At 40.5% G+C, this 20,834-nt stretch overlaps 1 protein-coding gene across 1 annotated transcript; it reads left to right on the plus strand.

The window, feature by feature from the left end:
• The first annotated feature begins 280 nt into the window (after positions 1–280).
• On the plus strand, positions 281–19,216 carry LOC132473976 (probable E3 ubiquitin-protein ligase HERC6). The gene is given in 23 exon segments (XM_060074373.1): positions 281–578; positions 1,124–1,277; positions 2,957–3,027; positions 7,190–7,417; positions 7,622–7,713; positions 8,401–8,528; positions 8,679–8,821; positions 9,010–9,062; positions 9,289–9,380; positions 9,480–9,539; positions 9,688–9,825; positions 9,894–10,063; positions 10,757–10,908; positions 11,065–11,187; positions 11,436–11,534; positions 12,364–12,543; positions 13,008–13,154; positions 13,351–13,520; positions 13,739–13,805; positions 13,892–13,962; positions 17,564–17,747; positions 18,451–18,553; positions 18,650–19,216. Coding segments are annotated over 23 exon segments (3,048 nt in total). The 5' UTR covers positions 281–376; the 3' UTR covers positions 18,871–19,216.
• The last annotated feature ends 1,618 nt before the right edge of the window (positions 19,217–20,834 follow it).

The following is a 20,834-nucleotide window of genomic DNA, read 5'->3' on the forward strand; positions in this document are numbered from 1 at the left end:
GACGGAGGTGGTGGGCATACGCCCCGTGCCCACTGCCTCCGTCAGTTGACCGTTGCCCATTGACTTTGAATGGGGACGGACGCGCAATGCATTGTGGATCCGTCCGTTCAGTTGGAGCGTTCGCCACCGTCAGAAAGTTGAAAAATGTTCAACTTTTTCGGCAGCGACGGTTCCGTCATCCAATCAGATCGCGTATGCTTGGGCTTGGCTGACGTATGCCTCTGCAAAGACTACTCCCCCATCCGTCAGCCACGCCTTCCCACGTCCGTTGACTGACGGTGCAGTGGGCACGAGGCGTAGTCTCTTTGGGCGGAGGGTGACTTGATGGTGGTTTATCTCTGGTTATAAAGTCCACCTATTTAGTTAAAACTCTACGATGGAGCTGTACAGGTGGAAAAACTGCTCCGCCGAACCAAACCCAGCTCGTTTGTCGTGGAGTATCATTAAAGACATCTCACTCATCTGTTGTGGTGCGCAGCATACTTTATTCCTCACCGGCGATGGCACAGTGTTGTCCTGCGGACAAAACTCCAAAGGACAACTCGGTCGAAATAGTCTCGAAGATCAGACGAAGCCAGGTGAGTTGTTCTTGTACAATATGAGCCCTTTCAATATGGGTTCACAGTAAGAAATAGAATTGAGGTTACATAGAAAAATATCGCCAGATAACCAATAGGCATAGATAGGACTATATAAACAATTTAAAATGTATCAACATATGTAACGCATAATTCACATCAACTTGTTTTATGCTTATTATTACCCTTTGTATCTTTGAAATATTTGTTATTTAGCCATTTATTCAGTCTGGTTTGCCCACTTTGTTAGTTTCACTTTCTCTTGCAAGTGCAAAAAATCAAAGAAACGAAAGTCATGAGCTGCACAGAGTTTGTAAGGGGATGGGGCAAATATTACACCATTAATCCTTTACTGTTGGTACTGAGGCACAACAATGATGATTGTAAACTAAACTAAATGGAGAATAATTTGTGTATCATTAATATTTAATAGCCTTTGAAATTCCATTCTGTTTTAATGTTCACTATTTCAAGATGAATTTAGTCCCACTCCCTCAGACTTCCCACAATCCATTTGCATTTGTCTGTTTTGGCCCCCACTGCAGGACGTGTGTCAGGTTGTAGAAGAGCGGTGAGCTTGTCCTGCGGTCAGGACCACTGCCTCTTGCTGTCTACAACTGGAGACCTGTACTCCTGGGGGGCAGGTGGTGATGGACAACTTGGCATTGGACACATAACATCTATGATCCAAACACCAAGGTCAAGACACAACATCATACTAATAATAAGGTTGCACTGGCAAAGAGAAGATTATTAATTCATCAACAATCAACATAATAAATAAACTCATTAAAGGTCCCATGGCATGAAAATCTCACTTTATGAGGTTTTCTAACATAAATATGAGTTCCCCTAGCCTGCCTATGGTCCCCCAGTGGCTAAAACTTGCGTTTGGTGTAAAACGAGCACCAGGTGTTCTGCTCGCCTTTGAAGAAAACGGAGGCTCAAGCGAGCTGAATTGGAATGTGGTCCAATAAGTCATCATAAAGGATCTAAGCTCCTCCCCTTTCTCTGCCTTGCCCGCCCAGAGAATTTGGCCCGCCAAAGAGCCACGACTGTGCGAGCGCCACATATATGTGAGTGTGTGTGATTACACACACTGTAACGCAAGTGTTTGCTGTCGGTTCCTTGACGTCTCTTGTATTTCCACAACGAGACTGTAGTGGGGGTTATCTCAGCCAGGGTTGAGAAGGAATTGGGGGAAAGGAACTTTGGCTTTGACTCCCTGAAGTACATGAACTGCGACATGCCGCCGGTTGTGCGAGGCACCACCGCCGCGAAGCACCACCGCCCGGCAGCGGGCAGCCGGCAGCAGGTAGCGCGCAGTTCAGTCTCCTTCAGATTGATGTGAAAGTAGAAGAACCAGAGACGTCGGAGAACCCGACAAGGTCGTTTGGGATTCATAATATCGCCTGGAGGCGCATACAGGTTTTGGCCGTGATAATATGGATTATATGATATAGATATCTATGTATTATATGATATTATTTAGATATAGAGCTCCAGGACTGTAACGCAAGTGTTGTACACTTCCTTGTTATTTGGAAAACCGTTCTGCTTTTGGTGTTATGGCGCATAATACGTCGGACTCTCGTCTCTGGTATTTCTACAACGAGACTCGTAGTGGGGGTTATCTCAGCCATGCTTGAGAATGAATTGGGGGAAAGGAACTTTGGCTTTGACTCCCTCAAGAACACTAACCACGACATGGAGGAAAAAAGGGATTGTTGGCCGCAAATGTCGACCGCTGCCGAGGGACCACTGCCTCGGCGCTGCAGGAGGCGGAGGTGCCGAAGCGCTGCCAGGCAAATATCCCTTTCACCTCCATGTCGCGGTTTAGTCTACTTCAGATTGATGTTGACGTGGAAGAACCAGGAACGTCGGAGAACCCAACACGGTCGTTTGAGATTCATTATATCGGCTCATACAGCTTTTGGCCGTGATAATATATATTATATGGTATAGTATCTATGTATAATATGATATTATTTATATATAGAGCTCCAGGACTCCCGTGTGTTCTAGAATATTTACAGAACACGGCTAAAGGCTGTGTGCACCTCGCCATTGCGATACATCCACTGTAAACAGAGCGCATGGTACCGTGGCTGCAAGCTGCTCAGGGCCACACCCCCACCCTCCTCCTTGACCCGCCTCGCTCCTCCTCATTTGCATTATAGCGACAGACACCAAAAAAGCGCGTTTGGGGGAAGCTCAATGTGCGACTGGCTCGGAGTGGCTGTAACTCTGCATCACGGCTGAATTTCGGGAACGTCTTTGAATACTGTGTTAGTGGCCCACTAATACCTATATTAAAGTATCCATAAAATAGCATGTCATGGGACCTTTAACTAACCAAAGACGTAATTTCCTTACAGTCTGCTGCATTTTCCTGTACCAGTAGTCCAAGTAGCGTGTGGAAACTCCCATTCCTTGGCTTTAACGAAAGGTAATATTTATTGATATTTGAATATTTGTTGGATTTATTTATCTTCTTTCTAAATGCTTAGACCCTAGCAATAGCCTAATCCAGTGGTTCTCAAACTTTTTACCATGAGTACCACCTTAGAAATGATTTGGCTCTCCAAGTACCACCGGAATTAAAATAAAGTGCGTAGGCCTATAACTAGTCTACATAGAGTTTACACAGAAGGCATTAATATTAATAATACGATTTATTATTCACATAACTTTACTTGACTGAAGCAACCAACTGTCTATAACTCATGTATTGTATATAAACACTTGCAACGGGATAATACTAACAATTGAACAACTGCTTCAATAGGGCTACCCAGCAAATGAGGATATCATCTGGCATATAACATACCAGTCAATCTAGTGAGGTTATTAACAAGTATACTGCATTAAAGCATTCACAGCACTGAATATTAATTTTAACAACTGCAGTCAACCAATCATGTGAGGTAAATTGTACTGCATCAAAACATTCAAAGAATTGAACATGATTATTTAAATACTGGAGTCAAACAATCCTGTTATAAGCAGTCATGCACAGCAAAGAGAGAAATTGTGTGTACTGCGAAAACACTGTAATCAAACTACCAAGTAAGAACAATTGTATCATAGAAAAACAAAGTATTCAGTATTAAAAAATACTGCAGTAAGTGCCATAAGTTCAGAATATAAACTATGTTTTGGTTTGATGGAGAATGTACTCAGGCACACATTGAAAATTAGGCCTATCATGCTTAGTGAGAGGGGTACATGTCAGGGTCGATTGAGGTTAGCTTTAGCCTCAGACTTGGTTCAGTATCCAACCTGCTTCCAGCACACGAGATGAGGGGGGATGGCATCCCCTTTGGAATTAAAATGATCAAAATCATCCCCCTTCTGAAACAGCCATCCCCCCTTCCAATCCCCTGTTATTTTATCAATTAATGTGGAAATAGGCTATTACCGCTATTTCATTATAGCGGTTTCCTTTTTCAATTCGGCGCAAGCAACGTTACTTTTCCCAGGGACAGATTTGACAGCAATACTTCATTCTCGGGCAGCATGCTATTGCGCAAGCACGCAGGCGTACTTGCGTAATAGTGCCTCCACGAGCTCTCATTCCACACCGTACGAAACAGACACTGGTAGCGTGAAGCAGTCTCTGCATCTCAGACATCGCTTCCGCAGGCAACTCTGTCCCCTTTTCTCCCTTTAATTCCAACCCGTGAGCAACGCTAGTCTCCCTTCTCTTCCGAATGCATTTTTGAAAAAAAAGAATACGTTTTTAAAATCCTTAAATGTGATGCATGCCTCCGAATCGTGTGATGCGTCCGATCAGCTGCGTTTTTGGGGATAAAATAAGAGCGATGACATGACAGTAGTCATCGCTCTTATTTTATCCCCAAAAATATATTATAATAATAATAATAATAATTATCACACCGTTGGTCTCCCACCATATGCGCTGTCATCAGCACAAATGATCTGTCCCTAAAAGTTAAAATCCACCTTCCCCCCTGGCTTTTTTTTACAACTCGACCACTGCCTGCTTCTATATTTAGTCTTAATGACGGCGAGGGAAGAGAAGCCTTTCTCGCACAAGTAGGCCTACGTGGTTGCAAATGGAATGAGAAAGCGCACAGCCTTGTCTGAAAGCGCAGGATATTCGCTGCGTCGCTGCATCCAAAAGTCGAGAAATGTCTGGCCTCTGAAGGCAGACTTCAACGTCTCGTCACAGGACGATTTTGCACCATTTTTGCTTCCCCTACTCATTGTCACAGCAGTTAGTCAATGCAGGTTTAAGATCATTGCATATGATGGGTACATGCAAAAAAAAAATTTAACGGTTGCTTCAACTTCCAAAAAATGCTTAAAAGATTCGTTCATACTCCGGGTACCACTAGAGCAGGGGTTCTCAAAGTTTTGACAACTGAGGGCCAATTTAGGAACCCAAAATTTGACTGAGGGCCGCCAAAGGAAAAAAGAAATTGCCGGGAAACGCCGTCAGCATCCCAGTGGTCAAAAAAAACATTGCACCGTGGACCTCCGGGAGTGAGGTCAAGTGAGGTCTAAATCGCGAAACTGAGGTTCACCCTTTCAAAATAATGTACACTCGGATTAAAACTAACAAATGTAAAAGGATTTAATTGAAAGCTAGAGAGAGTCGAATTTTCTCTTTATATTTATTTAAATTAATATTGATTTAATAATAATATATATATATTTTTTATATATATATTTTTTTTATAACTTACATAATTATGTATGTCATTGCGGGCCGCCAGGAATGATTCCGCAGGCCGCCATTGGCCCGCGGGCCGCACTTTGAGAACCAATGCACTAGAGGGTGCTCGCGTACCAGCAGTGGTACGCGTACCACAGATTGAGAACGGCTGGCCTAATCAACAGTCAACATACATATGTTAACAAAGTTAAAGGGCCAGTGAACACAAAACCGTGTTACTTTTGGGGTTATAAGCCTGAGTACGTCTTCTATGATCTCTAGAACATAGCATTTTTTTTTATTACTAAAATAATCACATGCCCACATGCCCCTCCCCCTCCTTCCTATAACTTTCAGTCCAAAACGCAGTTGTATTAATGTTGTGTTGAGATCGCTGGGAATTATGGGGAAAACATTTTCGTGGCGTCGGAAAGTTCTCGTGAAAGACACCTCATGAGTGACGCTCTGATGATTCTACTTCCGTTCGGCAACTGGGGCCAGATTTTGATAACAGAGTTGGCCAGTTGGTGGCGTTTTGTTTAATATTGACGCCCATGAACATGGCGGACCACAAGGCAAAAGTTTGGACCAGTAAGAAAGTTTTACTCAATGTAATAGTATCACCATCATATCACATATTTTTTGCCATGTCTACACTTCTATTGATTGACATTGTAACCGTCTGTTGGCATCGACTTTGCTCAGTTTTAAACGTTGTGTACTGGTAAACCAGCTCTAGATAAGGGCAAGTGTAGCCTTCCATACAGTGGCAATACAATGTGCTTCTCATAAATAAAAGCAAAAGGACAGTAAGTCATCACCAACAAACACATAATCTATGTTCCACGCCCAATAGATGGTGGCGTTAATCCTGTTGGTGTCATAAATACAGCTGACGAAGAAGAACTTTTAAATTCCAAATGAAGTGTACATGAACGTTCGCTGTCGGGAACACACGTAAGCGTGAGCGTCATCACTGACGAGGCGTCTCGTTTTACCAGGACACATGAACGGCACGTAAGCTCATGGTGTTCAAATTCAAGCTGAAACCGGTTGTGCACTAACAATTTAAACAAATGTTATCTTGACTGGAGAATGTTTATATTGTCCCTTTTTAAGGTGGACACAGCATAGCCATGGATAGTAGGAGAGCTGAAGGAGATTGAGGAGCATTGACTGGATATATTTTATATATTTTGCTGAGTTGTGTGCTTAATATTATCAAAATAGTTTTGCAGAATGTTCCAACACAGAGAAATCCATAGTTGTATTCATGGTTAGAGTCTGTTACATGTAACAGTCAGTTTTACCAGTATTATCTAAAGTCTTATGTGCATTACATCCCCTCCCATGGATGGTTTGCAGAAACGAACAGTGTGAGAATAATACGTTTTTTTTTTATACAGGCATGTAACCCTATTCTAGTAGTACCCCCAGAATGCAATTATTAACCCTAAAAAAGCATGATATGATATTTTTAAAACACTTTCAACCCCCTACCACTTTAAATTACCCAACATTATATTCAGCTCCAAAAAAAACACAAACAAAATGATCTACAGCTTAACTTGTCCGTTAACATGTTTTCTGCCAGAGCCACGTCAGATCGATTTTCAGTGACAATCGGGTTATTGTTTTGATTGAGCAACCCCTAGCGGTATAGCTTTAATAAAATTTATTTGATATAAATATTTTGTATAATTTCAGAAGAATATTTAATTCATTTGCCAATTTTTAATTAGAACTGAATATTGAGATGCAAATTAAATGCTGATATGCTTCGAGCAAGCTCTGTGTCATTCACAAAAAAAAGAATTCAGAAATTTTTTACAGAGTTTTCAAGAGTAAGGAAGGCCTAACTGATCTGTTATTGTGCTGTATTTTGAGTGTGTTGATGTGCGGCCATTTTTCCTTCCCACACACAACCCAGCCGGAGACGTGTTTTCATGGGGCTCCAACAGTCACGGCCAGCTGGGTTTAGGGAGGGATGTGCCCCTGCAGCCCTTCCCTGCCCTGGTGCCCTCTCTCACGGGGATACCAGTTACCTTGATGGCGGCCGGCGGGACTCACAGCCTGTTCATCGCTCTCTCAGGGCTAGTCTACTGCTGCGGGGCCAACAAACTGGGCCAACTGGGACTCAACAGAGTGGATGAGAAGGGTACTCATCAACATTTATTTCTGAATGTTACTTTACAAATGTCATTGCTTCTTCCAATGTCTGATTATTTGTCTTTGTTGTTTCTGCTGACCCAGTTGTTTGTGCTGTTTGAATACAATTATTGAATGAAAGTGTTAGAATTATTGATTCCTGTCAATTAGATAAAGTTTTATGATTTGGGAATGTCCTCAATATGTCCAACAGGTAGGTTTAACATTGTTGCAGTACCATCCCTCAAACCACTAGAGGTCACCGCTGCAAGCTGTGGCGCAGAACACTCTGTTGTCCTAACAAAGGTATTCACACATGGCTACCAGGCCCTTCTCTTCAAACACTATATATTATTGTCATACTAAATTTTTGGTTGTGTTAAATTGTACATTGTGTGAGGAACAAATTCATATATTTTACCTGCAGTGTTATCTACACAAAATATCACCATAGATTTATCAAGAAGCATACGTGTTTCCCTCTAGACAGTCTCCGTAAGCTAGTCAACCAAAAATGTTATGTTTATTTGTTGTATTGTATATGTTTATTGTCTGAATATGTTTTCAGACAACTTTCCTGCTCTGCCCCCACATGTTAAAATAAAGTTATATATGGTTTCAAACAACCTTCGTGCATCGCCCCACAACAGATATATATTTGTTTTATTAGTCAGTAAATTTACAAGAAGATGATATATATTACGTAAAAACGACTCAGTCAGCCTACTTGCAATGGCAGGCGAAGAAATACAATTGTTTACTAGGGGAGAGAAGAGCTGACCTGCACATCTACTCTCCTATTGGTCGCTTGTCGACAAACATTTGCATAAAGTTAGGCTAGTGTGCGCAGTCGAATTGTGTGACGGACAAACCGACGGACAGACACTATCAGCCTGGCGAGTCATTGTAGTGGAAGGGGAAGGGGGGCAGACCCAATGATTCCCAGTGGGAGTTTGATTGTTGTGTTTTACACTGCTATGTTGGGCTCTCTAGGATGGGAAGGTTTTCACCTTTGGAGATGGAAGCCACGGTCAGCTGGGCCACTGCTCTGCTGCCGGTGAACTAGTACCCCGAGAGGTCCAGGGACTCGATGAACCCGTCTCACAGATTGCATGCGGCAGGTGCTAATCACATGACCTAATCTTAAATGGATGTGTGGTGGATTATAGAAGAACAATATATATATTGTTGTTTTTGTTCCAAAACATAAAAAATTTAAATAATTAGGTGACATTGGTTTCCTCTAAATATTGATATTTTGATATTTCCAGCCACCACACCTTAATACTGGGCTCATTGGGACACATTTGGACCATTGGCAGCGAGGTTAAAGGTCAAAGTGGGAGTGATGGTTCAACACCAGCTCTTGTACAACTGCCATGGGCCACTGATGGTGCAGCAACTGTACCTAATGGTACTGTGAATCTAAAACTAAATTTTATTGATTGATTTTTTTAATTGGTATGATTAATATTATGGAATATAAACAGTATAATATGATCTGAGCATCCAGAGGAATAAAGTTGATGATTGTGATGCATTTCTTTTATATCTAGTGTAGTGTCATATAACATGTTTCACCTTGTCCTGCTTCAAACGCAGAGTTGAAAATAGCTGCTGGATGGAACACAAACTTCCTCTACTCACCTGCTGAGGTATCGTATTGAAAATACATTCAAGCTAATACGTTTCGGGACTGCTTGTGGAGTGCTACGAAAGAAGTGAATCAGAGGCAAAAAAACACTTTCCCTGACAGCTGTCAATTATGGAAAAATAATTTACCGCCAAACATTGGGAAGGCCCATTCAAGTGGATGAGGCATTCTACAGCGACGAGCCGTGTAATGTTTTCTGTTATTTCCTCTTATGTATTTTTCTATAGAGTTTGACAAGGGACTTGACCATCAGCCGGTTTGATGAAAAAAAAATACAAAAGTGGCAGGCAATGGAGAAAAGCGATCATGAGGCTATAGAGTTCGTTATTGCATTCTTTATACTCTAATATATTCTTCCATATTTTGTCTATTACTGCTGTATCATTAGTACTTACCATTGTATTATAATCCATTGCAGGGAAATACGGTCAATGTTGGTTTCAAGTTCGAGCCTTGTTGCTGCTTTCGCAAAACCCAAGTAAGTTATTAGTGCTGGATGGTTAAACGGTTCTGGGTTCAGTCCCCACATAACTCACCTGTGCACATCCTGGGAGCAGGTTAAGCTCCCCTTTAGCTTAAGACCTGGATCTTCTTCCGCTGTGCCTAACCTTTCTCCGGTTCGCCAGTCTGTCTCCATCGACTACAGGGGAATTGATTGCTGATGTTGAGGCGGCTGCCCAGACTTTTGACCAGCTGCTGAAGATCCCATGGATCAAAGAAAGAGCTAAGACCAAATATATAAATATATTATAAATGAACCGCATATTTATGTTATATTTAGCAATATTTTAACTGTAACCATGTGAATATTTTCCATCTAGATAAATTTTACCGTTATTGTCGACCATCTCCTAAACGCAAGGACTGTGCTAAAGTCCCCTGATGCACTCCTGGTTCTTCTGACATGTCCTCTTCTTCAAGAGGACCACAGCATGATGGATGAGGTCATCCCACTGGCTTTCATTATTACTGAGCTAAATGGAAAGATGTCCGGGTTACTAAGTGAGTCACCTCTGTCTTGAATCTGATTGGTTATTTTGGTCTTATACAGTCTCCCTGGGGTATGTATGGCAGACAAACCTCAAATATGGGAGATCAGGGAATTTCGCTTTCTTTGGCTTATATGGCAAAAGGCTAGATTCTTCTTACATTTCCGGATGGGTGCTTCTGGTAGAAATTAAATGCTAACATGATTAAAAACTATCATTTTCACGTCACGCTATCTACACAAACCATATGTCAAATGAAACTGAGACTTCACAGATTCCAATGGTATGAACCTTATCATTTGTGAGTTTATCTCAATGAACTAGATGTGAAATACACACACAATTCTTCTATACTTACTTGCCTGTAACACCGACTTTATTCAAACTTTATCACTTTAGCTATTTGTTTAACTTTACACCTTATTTGTTTCCAGCCATTACATTTTCTTTAAATGGTGTGCATGTTAACATTGTTTACTCCATTAAGACCTTTGAATTCTGTTCTAATCTTTTCACTTGATTAAAGCTATTCAAAATTTCTTCACGCCTTAAACTACCGGGTTGATTTAAACCTAAATTTGCACTATAGCACTCACCACATTTTCTACAGGAAGTGCATTTTCTAGTTCTAAGTTATTACAGGTAGTAGGTTATTACAGGTAGATTATAATGTGTTTGTATAATGTTGTTTTTATTATTGTTTAAGGAGGTTGTTGGTCTTCCCTGCCCCCTGCCATCCTGACCAATCACATCGAGGTGTTCAAACGGGCCCTGTCCTTCCTTCTCATGAATGGCCTTCTGGAGTCTCATGACAATCAGATCAAAATGTTGCTGGAGACCCTCAAGATGCTCTACAAGGTGAGACACTAACCTTAACTTGTTAGATTTTAATGACACCTTTTAGGACCCTAAAAGGAGCCCCTTATTATACTTCATTATTATTTTACTTGTATAATATGCTTTCATAAAGTTCTACATTACTGTTATTATTTATCAATGCATTTTCTTTAACAGGCTAATAAAGCTGGCCGGTCTCTGAAGGTTCCACTGAGTACTTTTTATGTAGACCAAATTGAACACTCACAGTACAATGCTTTTGAGGATGTGGGCCTTTGGATTGCATTCTCACAAAAGGAGGTAGAAACAAATCATTCTTCATGTATTCATATATTTTCATTTGGAGTTATCATATTCAGCATTTTCAGCTGCTAAATCATATTTACAGGTGTAAAGTGATTTACAAACATTACATCTACGAAACATTAGCGCTTGAATGTTGTGGTTAAAGTATAAAATACTCTTAAATGTCAAACTTTCAAAGAAATGTTAGATACTTGTTGTTTTAGTTGTTATAATTAAGAATTATCCTTTTTTCTATATTTAAGGCAAAGGAGAACGCACCAGCCATCTTCTGCCGGTATCCATTTGTGTTAAATCTCCCTTGCAAGTTGGCGTCCTTTAACATCCACGCAAATTATCTCAAGGTATAACTGTCAGGGAGAATATCTCTCCATTGTTTTTGTCAAATGATGCTCCATGGCCTACTATGTAGAAATGATGCACCAGTAATGCAGTAATGCGTGATTGAATAAATTGCATATTTTATTTAATATCTACCGGATCATTTTATTAATTAAAATTGATAATTGATGATTTTAAGTTTGGGGAGTCAGCCAGCAACAGCAATAAAACAGCGTTTTGATAGAATCGGCTAAAAACAGCCAACTGAAGAATGAGTCTATGTGCGCTTTTTTGCTCCAAAACGAACGTTCCAACTTGTTAGCATCATACCAAACATATCCCAAATCCATTTTACATCGGATTTGTCCTTTAAGCTAGCAAGCTAGTCATTTGTTTTGGGTGAGTGGCTTTGAGGAAGGCCTGAAGAGAAGAGGTGAGATTTTTTCATGGGAACCTTAAAAATCCATCTGGCTCTGTCAGGTTTTGTAGAAAGAATGTATTTTCATGTACTTTTATAAGTAAAATCAATCAGGTAGAACAATTCTATAGCAATATATATGTATGTAAGTCATGTGAAAAATAATTACGGGTGATTTTTAATTTTTGCTAGGCTGTAAGGTTAACATAGATTGATAAGGAGATCTAAAGGCATAGAATAGCCTGGGCCTAGAAGGCCGATTTAGTACTTTAGGCAATCGGGAATCGCGCTCTTGATAAGGAACCAGCTGCATCTTAAGCATCAGCATGCAGAGTGGATAAAAACAGCAGGAGGAGGCCTATCGAAGGAGGTCCAGAAGGATGAGTAACAAACAGTATATTGTGTTTTGATGGGCCTTGCTTCTTTTCTTACAGAATCAACACCGTCAGGAGTTACACGTCTCCATGGTGGAGCCAGAATTTGAAGTTAGTCTCCGGGGGAACCCTGAAGCGGCGCCAGGGTTCCAGCTCAAACTGAGACGAACACATCTTGTTGAAGATACTTTACGCCACCTGTCTTCAGCCGACCACTCTCTTTTCAAGAGGCAACTCTTGGTGAATAAGTCACTGTTAAACGTCTGTTTCTGCGGTGTCTCGCAGTTCTGTTTTTCCCTATTACACCGGAGCTCCGCTGAAAATCTCTGGCATGCATTCACCCTTACACAAAATACATTTTCTTGAGATTGAAAAAGATCATTTCCACATTTATGGGTGAAAATCGCTCCGAAATTGAGCATGACTTATTTATTTGCTTCGATTGAGCACCTTCAGTTGATTTTCATGGCTGCGTTTCCAAACCAAATCAAAATGTTGACGAACCACTTATTTACTGAGGTGTTATTATATTATTATTAATATTATTATATTATTAACTGTGTTCCTTCTCAAGGCCTCTATCTCAATGGCTTTGGGGGACAACTTCCATGTCCCTTTTATAGCTTTGGGTTGTGGTGTCGAGCATGTTGAATCCATTGAGGCTGACTTACTCCAAGGCCACTAAAGCCTGTAATGTAATCTAGGTGCACTTCACAGAAGAACTGGAATTTACCTCCAAAGCAGTCAACCAACAAGACTTCTTCATCAACGTGTTTGAGGAGCTCATGGACCCTGGGTCAAAAATGTTCATGTATAATGAAGGCCAGACACTAGCTTGGTTCCCTGCCCAGGTGAGGAATAACCTTCATGCTTCACAACTTTTGTCTACACAGTAACAATAATACAATTATTACTATACACTTGAAATTACATAAAATATCGGTATGATAATTCACTTTTCTGACCGTTTTTCCTAATATAGTGTATGTATATATATATATATATAGTCCACACTAACAACTATCAACCTGTGTTTGTCTGAGACAGGTTGACCCGCCCAGATTGGAGAAGTACTTCCTGTTTGGAGTTCTATGTGGCATTGCCTTGAACAACTACAACATCATCAATCTGCCTTTCCCATTAGTTCTCTTCAAGAAGCTGGTCAACGTGAAACCATCCTATGAAGACATGAAAGAATTTGAGCCAGTAGTAGCAAGGTATGTCATGGTTTTACAGAAATCAATAGCCTGGCATTTAATTTCCTGTGGTTAATGTATGGTTATCTAATCAAAAGTGAAGATGTTGTTTATACTTTTTTAATTAAGAAACATCAATGGTTCCATCAACTACAATCAACTAGAACCAAATAAGTATCAAAGGCTAGGGCAGGGTTTAGGAGGCAGATCAACTAAATCCATGGGGGCTATCCTTACAGGAGTTTGAATATCATTTTGGAAGACTACACCTCTGAGGACTTTGAGAAGTTGGACCTCATCTTCACGGTAGGGTGAATTTCTTCTGCAAAGCTGCTAAGCTTTTTCTAATTGACAAGTAATTGCAATGGCTCATTGGTCATTGTGTGTTGCAGGTGCACTGGGATGGCAGAAAAGTGGAACTTGATTCAACAGCAAAAGGGAAGCCTGTCTCATGTTTCAACAAGTAGGTTTATGGACGATTGAGGTCAATCTATTATCATCCAGTTAGGCTTTGACCTGACAATACATATTTTTTTATAAAAACATATAGGCAAGGCAAGGCAACTTTATTTATATAGCACTTTTCATACACAAGGCAGACTCAAAGTGCTTCACATATAAACATTGTCATACAATAAAATAAAATAATGGAAAAGTAAAAGAAAACATATGCAAAAAATTAGTCAAATAGATTAGCATTTTAGAAAGTGCAAAGTATTTAAGATCAGATCAACAGTCTCTCTGGTATCCACGTCGGGACTCCAAGCCGACCTAAAGGAATTCTGTCCTTTCACTGGGACTCCAACCCGACCTAAAGGAACTTGGTCCTTTCTCTAGGACTCCAACCCGACCTAAAGGAACTTGGTCCTCTCTCTGGGACTCCAACCCGACCTAAAGGAACTTGGTGCTTTCTCTGGGCCCCCAACCCGACCTAAAGGAACTTGGTCCTTTCTCTGGGACTCCAACCCAGATTCTAGAACTCCAACCCAGACAGAAATTGGGTCTTAAAACCCTTATCCTTTCTCTCTGGTATCAGACTATGTATCTTTCTGGTAAAAATAGAAAATAAAGGCAAAGTTAAAAAAGCATTTTAGAAAGTGCAATGTATTTAAGATTTAACATAAAAGTCTTCAGTCTTGTTTTAAAGATGGTCAGAGTTGGAGCAAGTCTTAAATCCTGAGGGGTTTATTCTAGCTATTTGTGGCTTAGTAACTAAATCCTGCTTTCCCATGTTTCGTGTTTACTCTGGGGATAATTAACAGATTAGTCTCAGAAGTTCTAAGTGGTCTTGAAGGATTATGTAGTGGAAGCATATCAGTTAAATATTTTGGACCTAAACCGTGTCGGGATTTATAGGTTAGCAACATAATTTTAAAATCAATTCTTGGACCTACAGGAAGCCAATGTAACGATTTAAGAATTGGTGTAATCTGTTCAAATATTTTGGACTTTGTTAGAACTCTAGCAGCAGCATTCTGAACAAGGTGAAGTTTCCTTAGTTTTTTTTGGGAGAACTCTAAGGAGACCATTGCAGTAATCAAGCTTACTAGTGATAAAGGCATGTACACGTTTTTGTAAGTCTTCAGTGGACATAAGCCCTCTAATTGCTACATTTTTAAGGTGATAATATGCAGATTTTGTAACTGATTTGATGTGACCCTCGGAATGTAAATCAGAATCCATGATAAACCCTAGATTTCTGGCTTTGATTGAGGTTTTCAGGGACAGAGAGTGAAGGTGTTGGGTTACGTTAAGCCTTTTGTCCTCATTTAGTTGATGGAAAATTCGACACATCCAGTCTTTCACTTGCTCAATGCACTGGCACAGCAGATCTATGGGCCGATAGTCATTTGGTGATAGCTATGATGGTCAATATTGTTATTTTGCATGATTTGCCCTAGTGTTAGCATGTCAATGTTGAATAAGGAGGGTCCTAAGATCAAACCTTCGAAAAAAAAATGCATCATCACTGATGTAAACTGAGATACTCAGGTGTTTCGGCTCGAACATCAGACACCCTGTCTCAGGCGACCCAGTTGAGGTTGATCAAGCTAGCTCTTCAGCTTTTGCCCTAGCAGCACTCTCCCACAGATACACTCTAATGATCCAGACCTGGAGGCCTTCTCTGCAGCATCTGTGTTGTTATAGAAGGCCCTCCTCCCCCTCTCACCTGTGATGCAGAGTGCACCATAAGCCCTTAAGAGGGACTGTCCTGCAGATCGTCTGCCCCCTATCTATTATGGCGGGCATCTTGCCCCCCAACCTTGTCTTTGGCAGTCGCCCTCCCGCTCAATGGCCTCTTCCGTGTAGTCTTCCCATGACATGGTAAGCCTCAGCACGACAACACTCTTCATTGCCACTGTCACCAGAACATTGTGAGGTTTCAGGGTGTTCTTGGCAATATGCTGAGTTGCCTGCCTAAGTCCACTGTCAGCTGTTGCATTGTTGAGAAGCCCTGATTCTGCTCTCACCTTATTCTGGATTAGTTGCCACCGCTCCTTGACCCAAGTCTCGTCATAATGGGGGATAGCTCAGTGCTTTATCTGGACACTGCCACCACCACGACTTGATGGCATATCCATGACTGCCTGTTCAACTGCGACCTCCACATTCCACGTCCCAACTGATCTTGACTGCTTCCCCTGCAATGTAGACTTAAGGGTTGCTTGGCTTTCTGAACTGCAGCATCTCCATTGCACGCAAGACCCTCAAATTCCACCTTGGTGGATTTCAGGGGGAGCCTTAGTTTGCAGGTTTTACCATAGAGGGCGATTCAGCAATGCCACTTCCAACCGTATCGGCTGATGCCTCTCCCCAGGTCTGAAACTGTGGCAGTCGGGACATTTAGAGGAGCAGTGACCACATGATCCTGTTCTGGTAAATCCATACCTTGGATTTTTCCAGGAATGCTTTTTCTGTGAACATCTTCCAGCCAACCCTCCATCTCCTCGCAACTGTTCGTAATAGTCGCTGTATCCCTGAGGCTGTTGTCCAAGATCTACCCTAGGCTTCTGAGAGATTATAGCGATTTGTGTTTCTGAGGTGGAATGCCGAAATGTATTCACTTCTCTTTCTTTCTTCAACCTTGATTTCACTTGCTTGAACGACATCCCGGCCAATACAAAAATCGTCTTAACATAATTGGTAAACCGGGACAAGGACTTTGCTGAAAGTGTGAAGTTGTGCATCGACATGAAATCATTTCATTTCAGTGGCCCTACCACCATAATTCCGGAGCTTTTATGTACAATGACACATGTATGGACAACATTGCTAGTAAGCCATTGCAGATACCGATAAATTCAGATAAATTACAGATAAATACAGATAAATTCACTTATTATTGTTAGGCAAGGCAAGGCAAGGCAAGGCAACTTTATTTATCTAGGACTTTTCATATGAGGCAGTCAAAGTGCTTAATAGACAATAAAATAAAATAATAAAATAAATAAGTAAAATAAACCACAGGCAAAGATAAAAAATAAAAAGCATTTTAGAAAGTGCAATGTATTTAAGATTAATCAGAAAGCTAAAGCAAACATAAAAGTCTTGTTTTAAGTGGTCAGAGTTTTGCCAGTCTTATGCCTTGTTTCCACCGAGCGGTACAGCCGATGCGATATGGTGCGGCACGGTTACACTTAATCTGGCTGGCGTTTCCAACGCTGACACTGCCCTTATGGTAGGGCGGGGTTTAAACCCGATGGCGATAGCCGCGGCAGCTATGTAAGCATTGTGACATCATAGCAGCGCGACACAGTGTAGCCTGCTAATAAATTCAATGTTTTGTGTTTTCTCTGGGGAAAAATAATAGATTGGGGAAAAATAATAGATTAGTCTCAGAAGATCTTCGTGGTCTAGAAAGCTTATGTAGTGGAAGCTTATCAGTTATATACTTTGGCCCGAGTAAAACAATAGTACTAATTATAGTTTTGCAGGCTCTTAAATTGGATATAAGAACCCTCAGGCCCTCCCCTGCACCGTAAATAATATTTATACTGTGTTCAAATTGTGCTTACCAACACAAGTGTGCTTTATCTAAAGCATAGCACTTTGTCCATCCACAGGAAAGAGTTTGTCGATGCCTACATCGACTACGCCTTCAACAAATCAGTTGAGAAGGTGTTTGAAGAGTTCAAGAGGGGCTTCTTCAAGGTGTGCAGCAGAGACGGGGTAGAGTTCTTCCAGCCGGAAGAGTTACGAGGCGTGATGGTGGGCCAGGAGTTCACTGACTGGAATGTGATGAAGCAGGTCTGCACTACTCTGCATAACAAGTGACACACTATTTTATTGAGAGGAGATCATTATATCAGCAAGTGGTCGTTTCCAGACTTTCCTGGGATTTAAATGTTGAGAAACATTATGGAGAAATTAGGAAATCGAAAACAGAAAAAGAGAATATATGGAAAGACAAAGAAAATAAACATTGAGCAATAAAAGAAAAATATGGAGGGCAGAAACATTTTGATAAAAGATGGAGAATGAGAATATTGAGAACATAGAAATAAAAGATGGAGAAAGAACAAGAGAAAAAAAAAAAAATGTAAATGTAGAAAAGAAGAGGGGGAACTACATTCAGAATGTGAGAAAGGTGAGAAAAAGGATGGATAACAAGTTATTTAAAAAAAGATGTAGAATGAGAAAAAGATAGAGAAAATGAAAGACATGAGTGACAGGATATAACAGGATATAACAGGAATAATATTCTCAAATATATAAAAAATGAAGAAAAACAAGACGAAGGGTGAGAATGAGAAAGAACCAAACCGCTCTCCTGGGTATGCCACCAAAACTACGGTTGTTATGATCGGGTCAGAAGTAATATTTTACAATTCACATGACATCTTTCTTCCCGAAAGATTCACTTCGGTACCATCGGATGGAAGCATTCGCACTATGAGTAAATGGCAATGTTGAATAATGGTTGATTTGTAATACTCTGTAACTCCCCCAGAACACAGTGTATGAAGGAGAGTACAGCGAAACACATCCCACTATCATAACCTTCTGGGAGGTGTTTGATGAACTGACCGAGGACGAAAAGAAACGTTTTCTCTGTAAGCATTAAACATGCTGCTACGTAACTTAGTAGTCATAGTATGTGTATGATGTATGCACCTTTGTAACATAATCTGCACCTGCCTTCCCATCAGTGTTCCTCACAGGTCTGGATCGTGTACCCATTATCGGGATAATAAAAGTAAAGATGACGGTGGCGATCCTGCCAAATGCCACAGAACTCCATTTCCCAGAAGCCCTCACTTGCCATTCCATCTTACTGCTACCCAACTACAGGAGATATCCCACCAAGAGGACGCTAAAAAGCATGCTGTTGGCAGCCATTTACCACACTAGAGGCTTCTGGGAGGAATGATAAAGCCGCCTTAAGATGTTCGGTCACACCATACATCCGTTGATTGGGTTCATTCATTTTTGCACCAGATACCCAACTGGTAGACTCACTGATATATTTAGCTTTTAAGACGTTAAGTTGTTGATCATGTAAGCACACAATGTGTCTATTCCGTTATCAGATCAGTACGTTTTATGTTCTCGTTTGAAATGGCCTTGTACAAGTAAGGATTGCATCCAGGCAGATTGGCCATCGGGAAGATCAGGATGTTTCCCGGTGGGCCGGTCCACTTTGAAATGTATTTTGGGAGCCCCCTAGTGGTAAGAGCCGAACACTGCGGCCAGTGCCCACTTGCCGTTGTATTTAGGCAGTAGCGTATCCAGGACATTTTTACTGGGGTGGCCAAGATGGGAAACAAAGCTAGTGTGGGGTGGCCATGGCATAGCGAAGTTTAATACATACACGTACGCAGCCAACTACGGTTCGAATCCCGGTCCTTTGCTGCATATGTCACATCCCCTCTCTCTCCCATGATTTCCTGTCTCATAACTGTCAAATAAAGGTGTCTATGCTGGTAAAATGACTTTTTAAATCCCATTTCCACCTATCACAGTCCTCAAGTATATCTGGTTATTTTAACATGTCTATTTTTAATCAGTAATTATGTTCAGAATAGGGTACACATTTTCTAAGAGCCATTTCCTTATAGTGGATTAAAGTCAAAGTTAAATTAGAGTAGCAAAATTCAACTGCTCTTTACTCATCCTATATAATAACATTAATCATCTCATCATCTGTGTCACCTGTATTGTTACCTGTGTTTACTTTACTAATTGAGGCGCCATCTTGTGGTTACATAAAACACAGCAATCCAGGCAACAAAACAAACCAAAATGCTTTAAGATATACCTTATTAAAAAGTGTATCTGTAAGCAAAGGATAAATTAAGCTTGTAAGGAAAAAAACATAAATATTTGTTGTTCTTTACACGCTTAGTTTATGTTATTATTTAGCTTAGATATAATTTGTTGGAGATACTGGAATTAGATTTTTTTGGTTTGTTCTTTGCTTTGGTGTGTTTTTATTTAACCACAAGATGGCACCTAAATTAGTAAAGCAAACATAGGTAACAATACAGGTGACACAGATGATGGCCTGATGACTGAATAATGTTATTCTATAGGATGCCTTGTGATGTATGAAAATGTGAAAAAAGTGGGTTTTCAACCCAGACAGTATTCATGTCCAGGGCCCTGATGAAGGTATAAACGTTGGCTTTGATTCAGCATAAATTATGAAGTTTATTTAAATCAAACAGTTAAGCCTTAGAATCACAAATTAACTTGATAAATATACATAAACAATTGTAACATAAACCAAACAAATCTTAACTCCAAAGTATATACTATAAAGTAATGTTATGTAAACCTTCAAACTCTCATGAACAATAGAGGATTCTAATAATAGTAACAAAGTGCAATAGAGGTAGCTAGTTCTTGCTTTTGCTCATTCTCCTGCTACAAAATGCTTTCACATAGGCCATAAGACCACAAGACAAGACTTAAAGTCCAATGCAATGCCACCAGACCAAATATAACTTGGAACCCCTTAAATAACAGCTTTGACTCCATTCAAATGTCAAAAAGAAAGGAGGTGTCAACAATGTGCCTAATTATGTCTATTTATAGGATCTACAAAGGTTTATTTTTACATAACTACCACTCTTACAACTCACTTTTAATAACACAATTAACACATATTGCATCTCAAGCATTTGTGGCATTTGAATGCAACAAATAAGTCACAGCTTGTTCTTGTGTTATAGCTACTTAAATCTAGACTGTCACACTATGTTTCACACACTGGTTGGCCAAAAATATAACCTTAGCTCTATTGAACACACACATCTGCAAAAAAACACCATCAGTCTTCAGTCCAGAAAACATCTTTTCATATTTCATGGCGGTATCCAAAACACTAACGTT

The sequence above is a fragment of the Gadus macrocephalus genome, chromosome 16, assembly GCF_031168955.1.
Source record: "Gadus macrocephalus chromosome 16, ASM3116895v1".
In the NCBI taxonomy this organism is placed as follows: domain Eukaryota; kingdom Metazoa; phylum Chordata; class Actinopteri; order Gadiformes; family Gadidae; genus Gadus; species Gadus macrocephalus.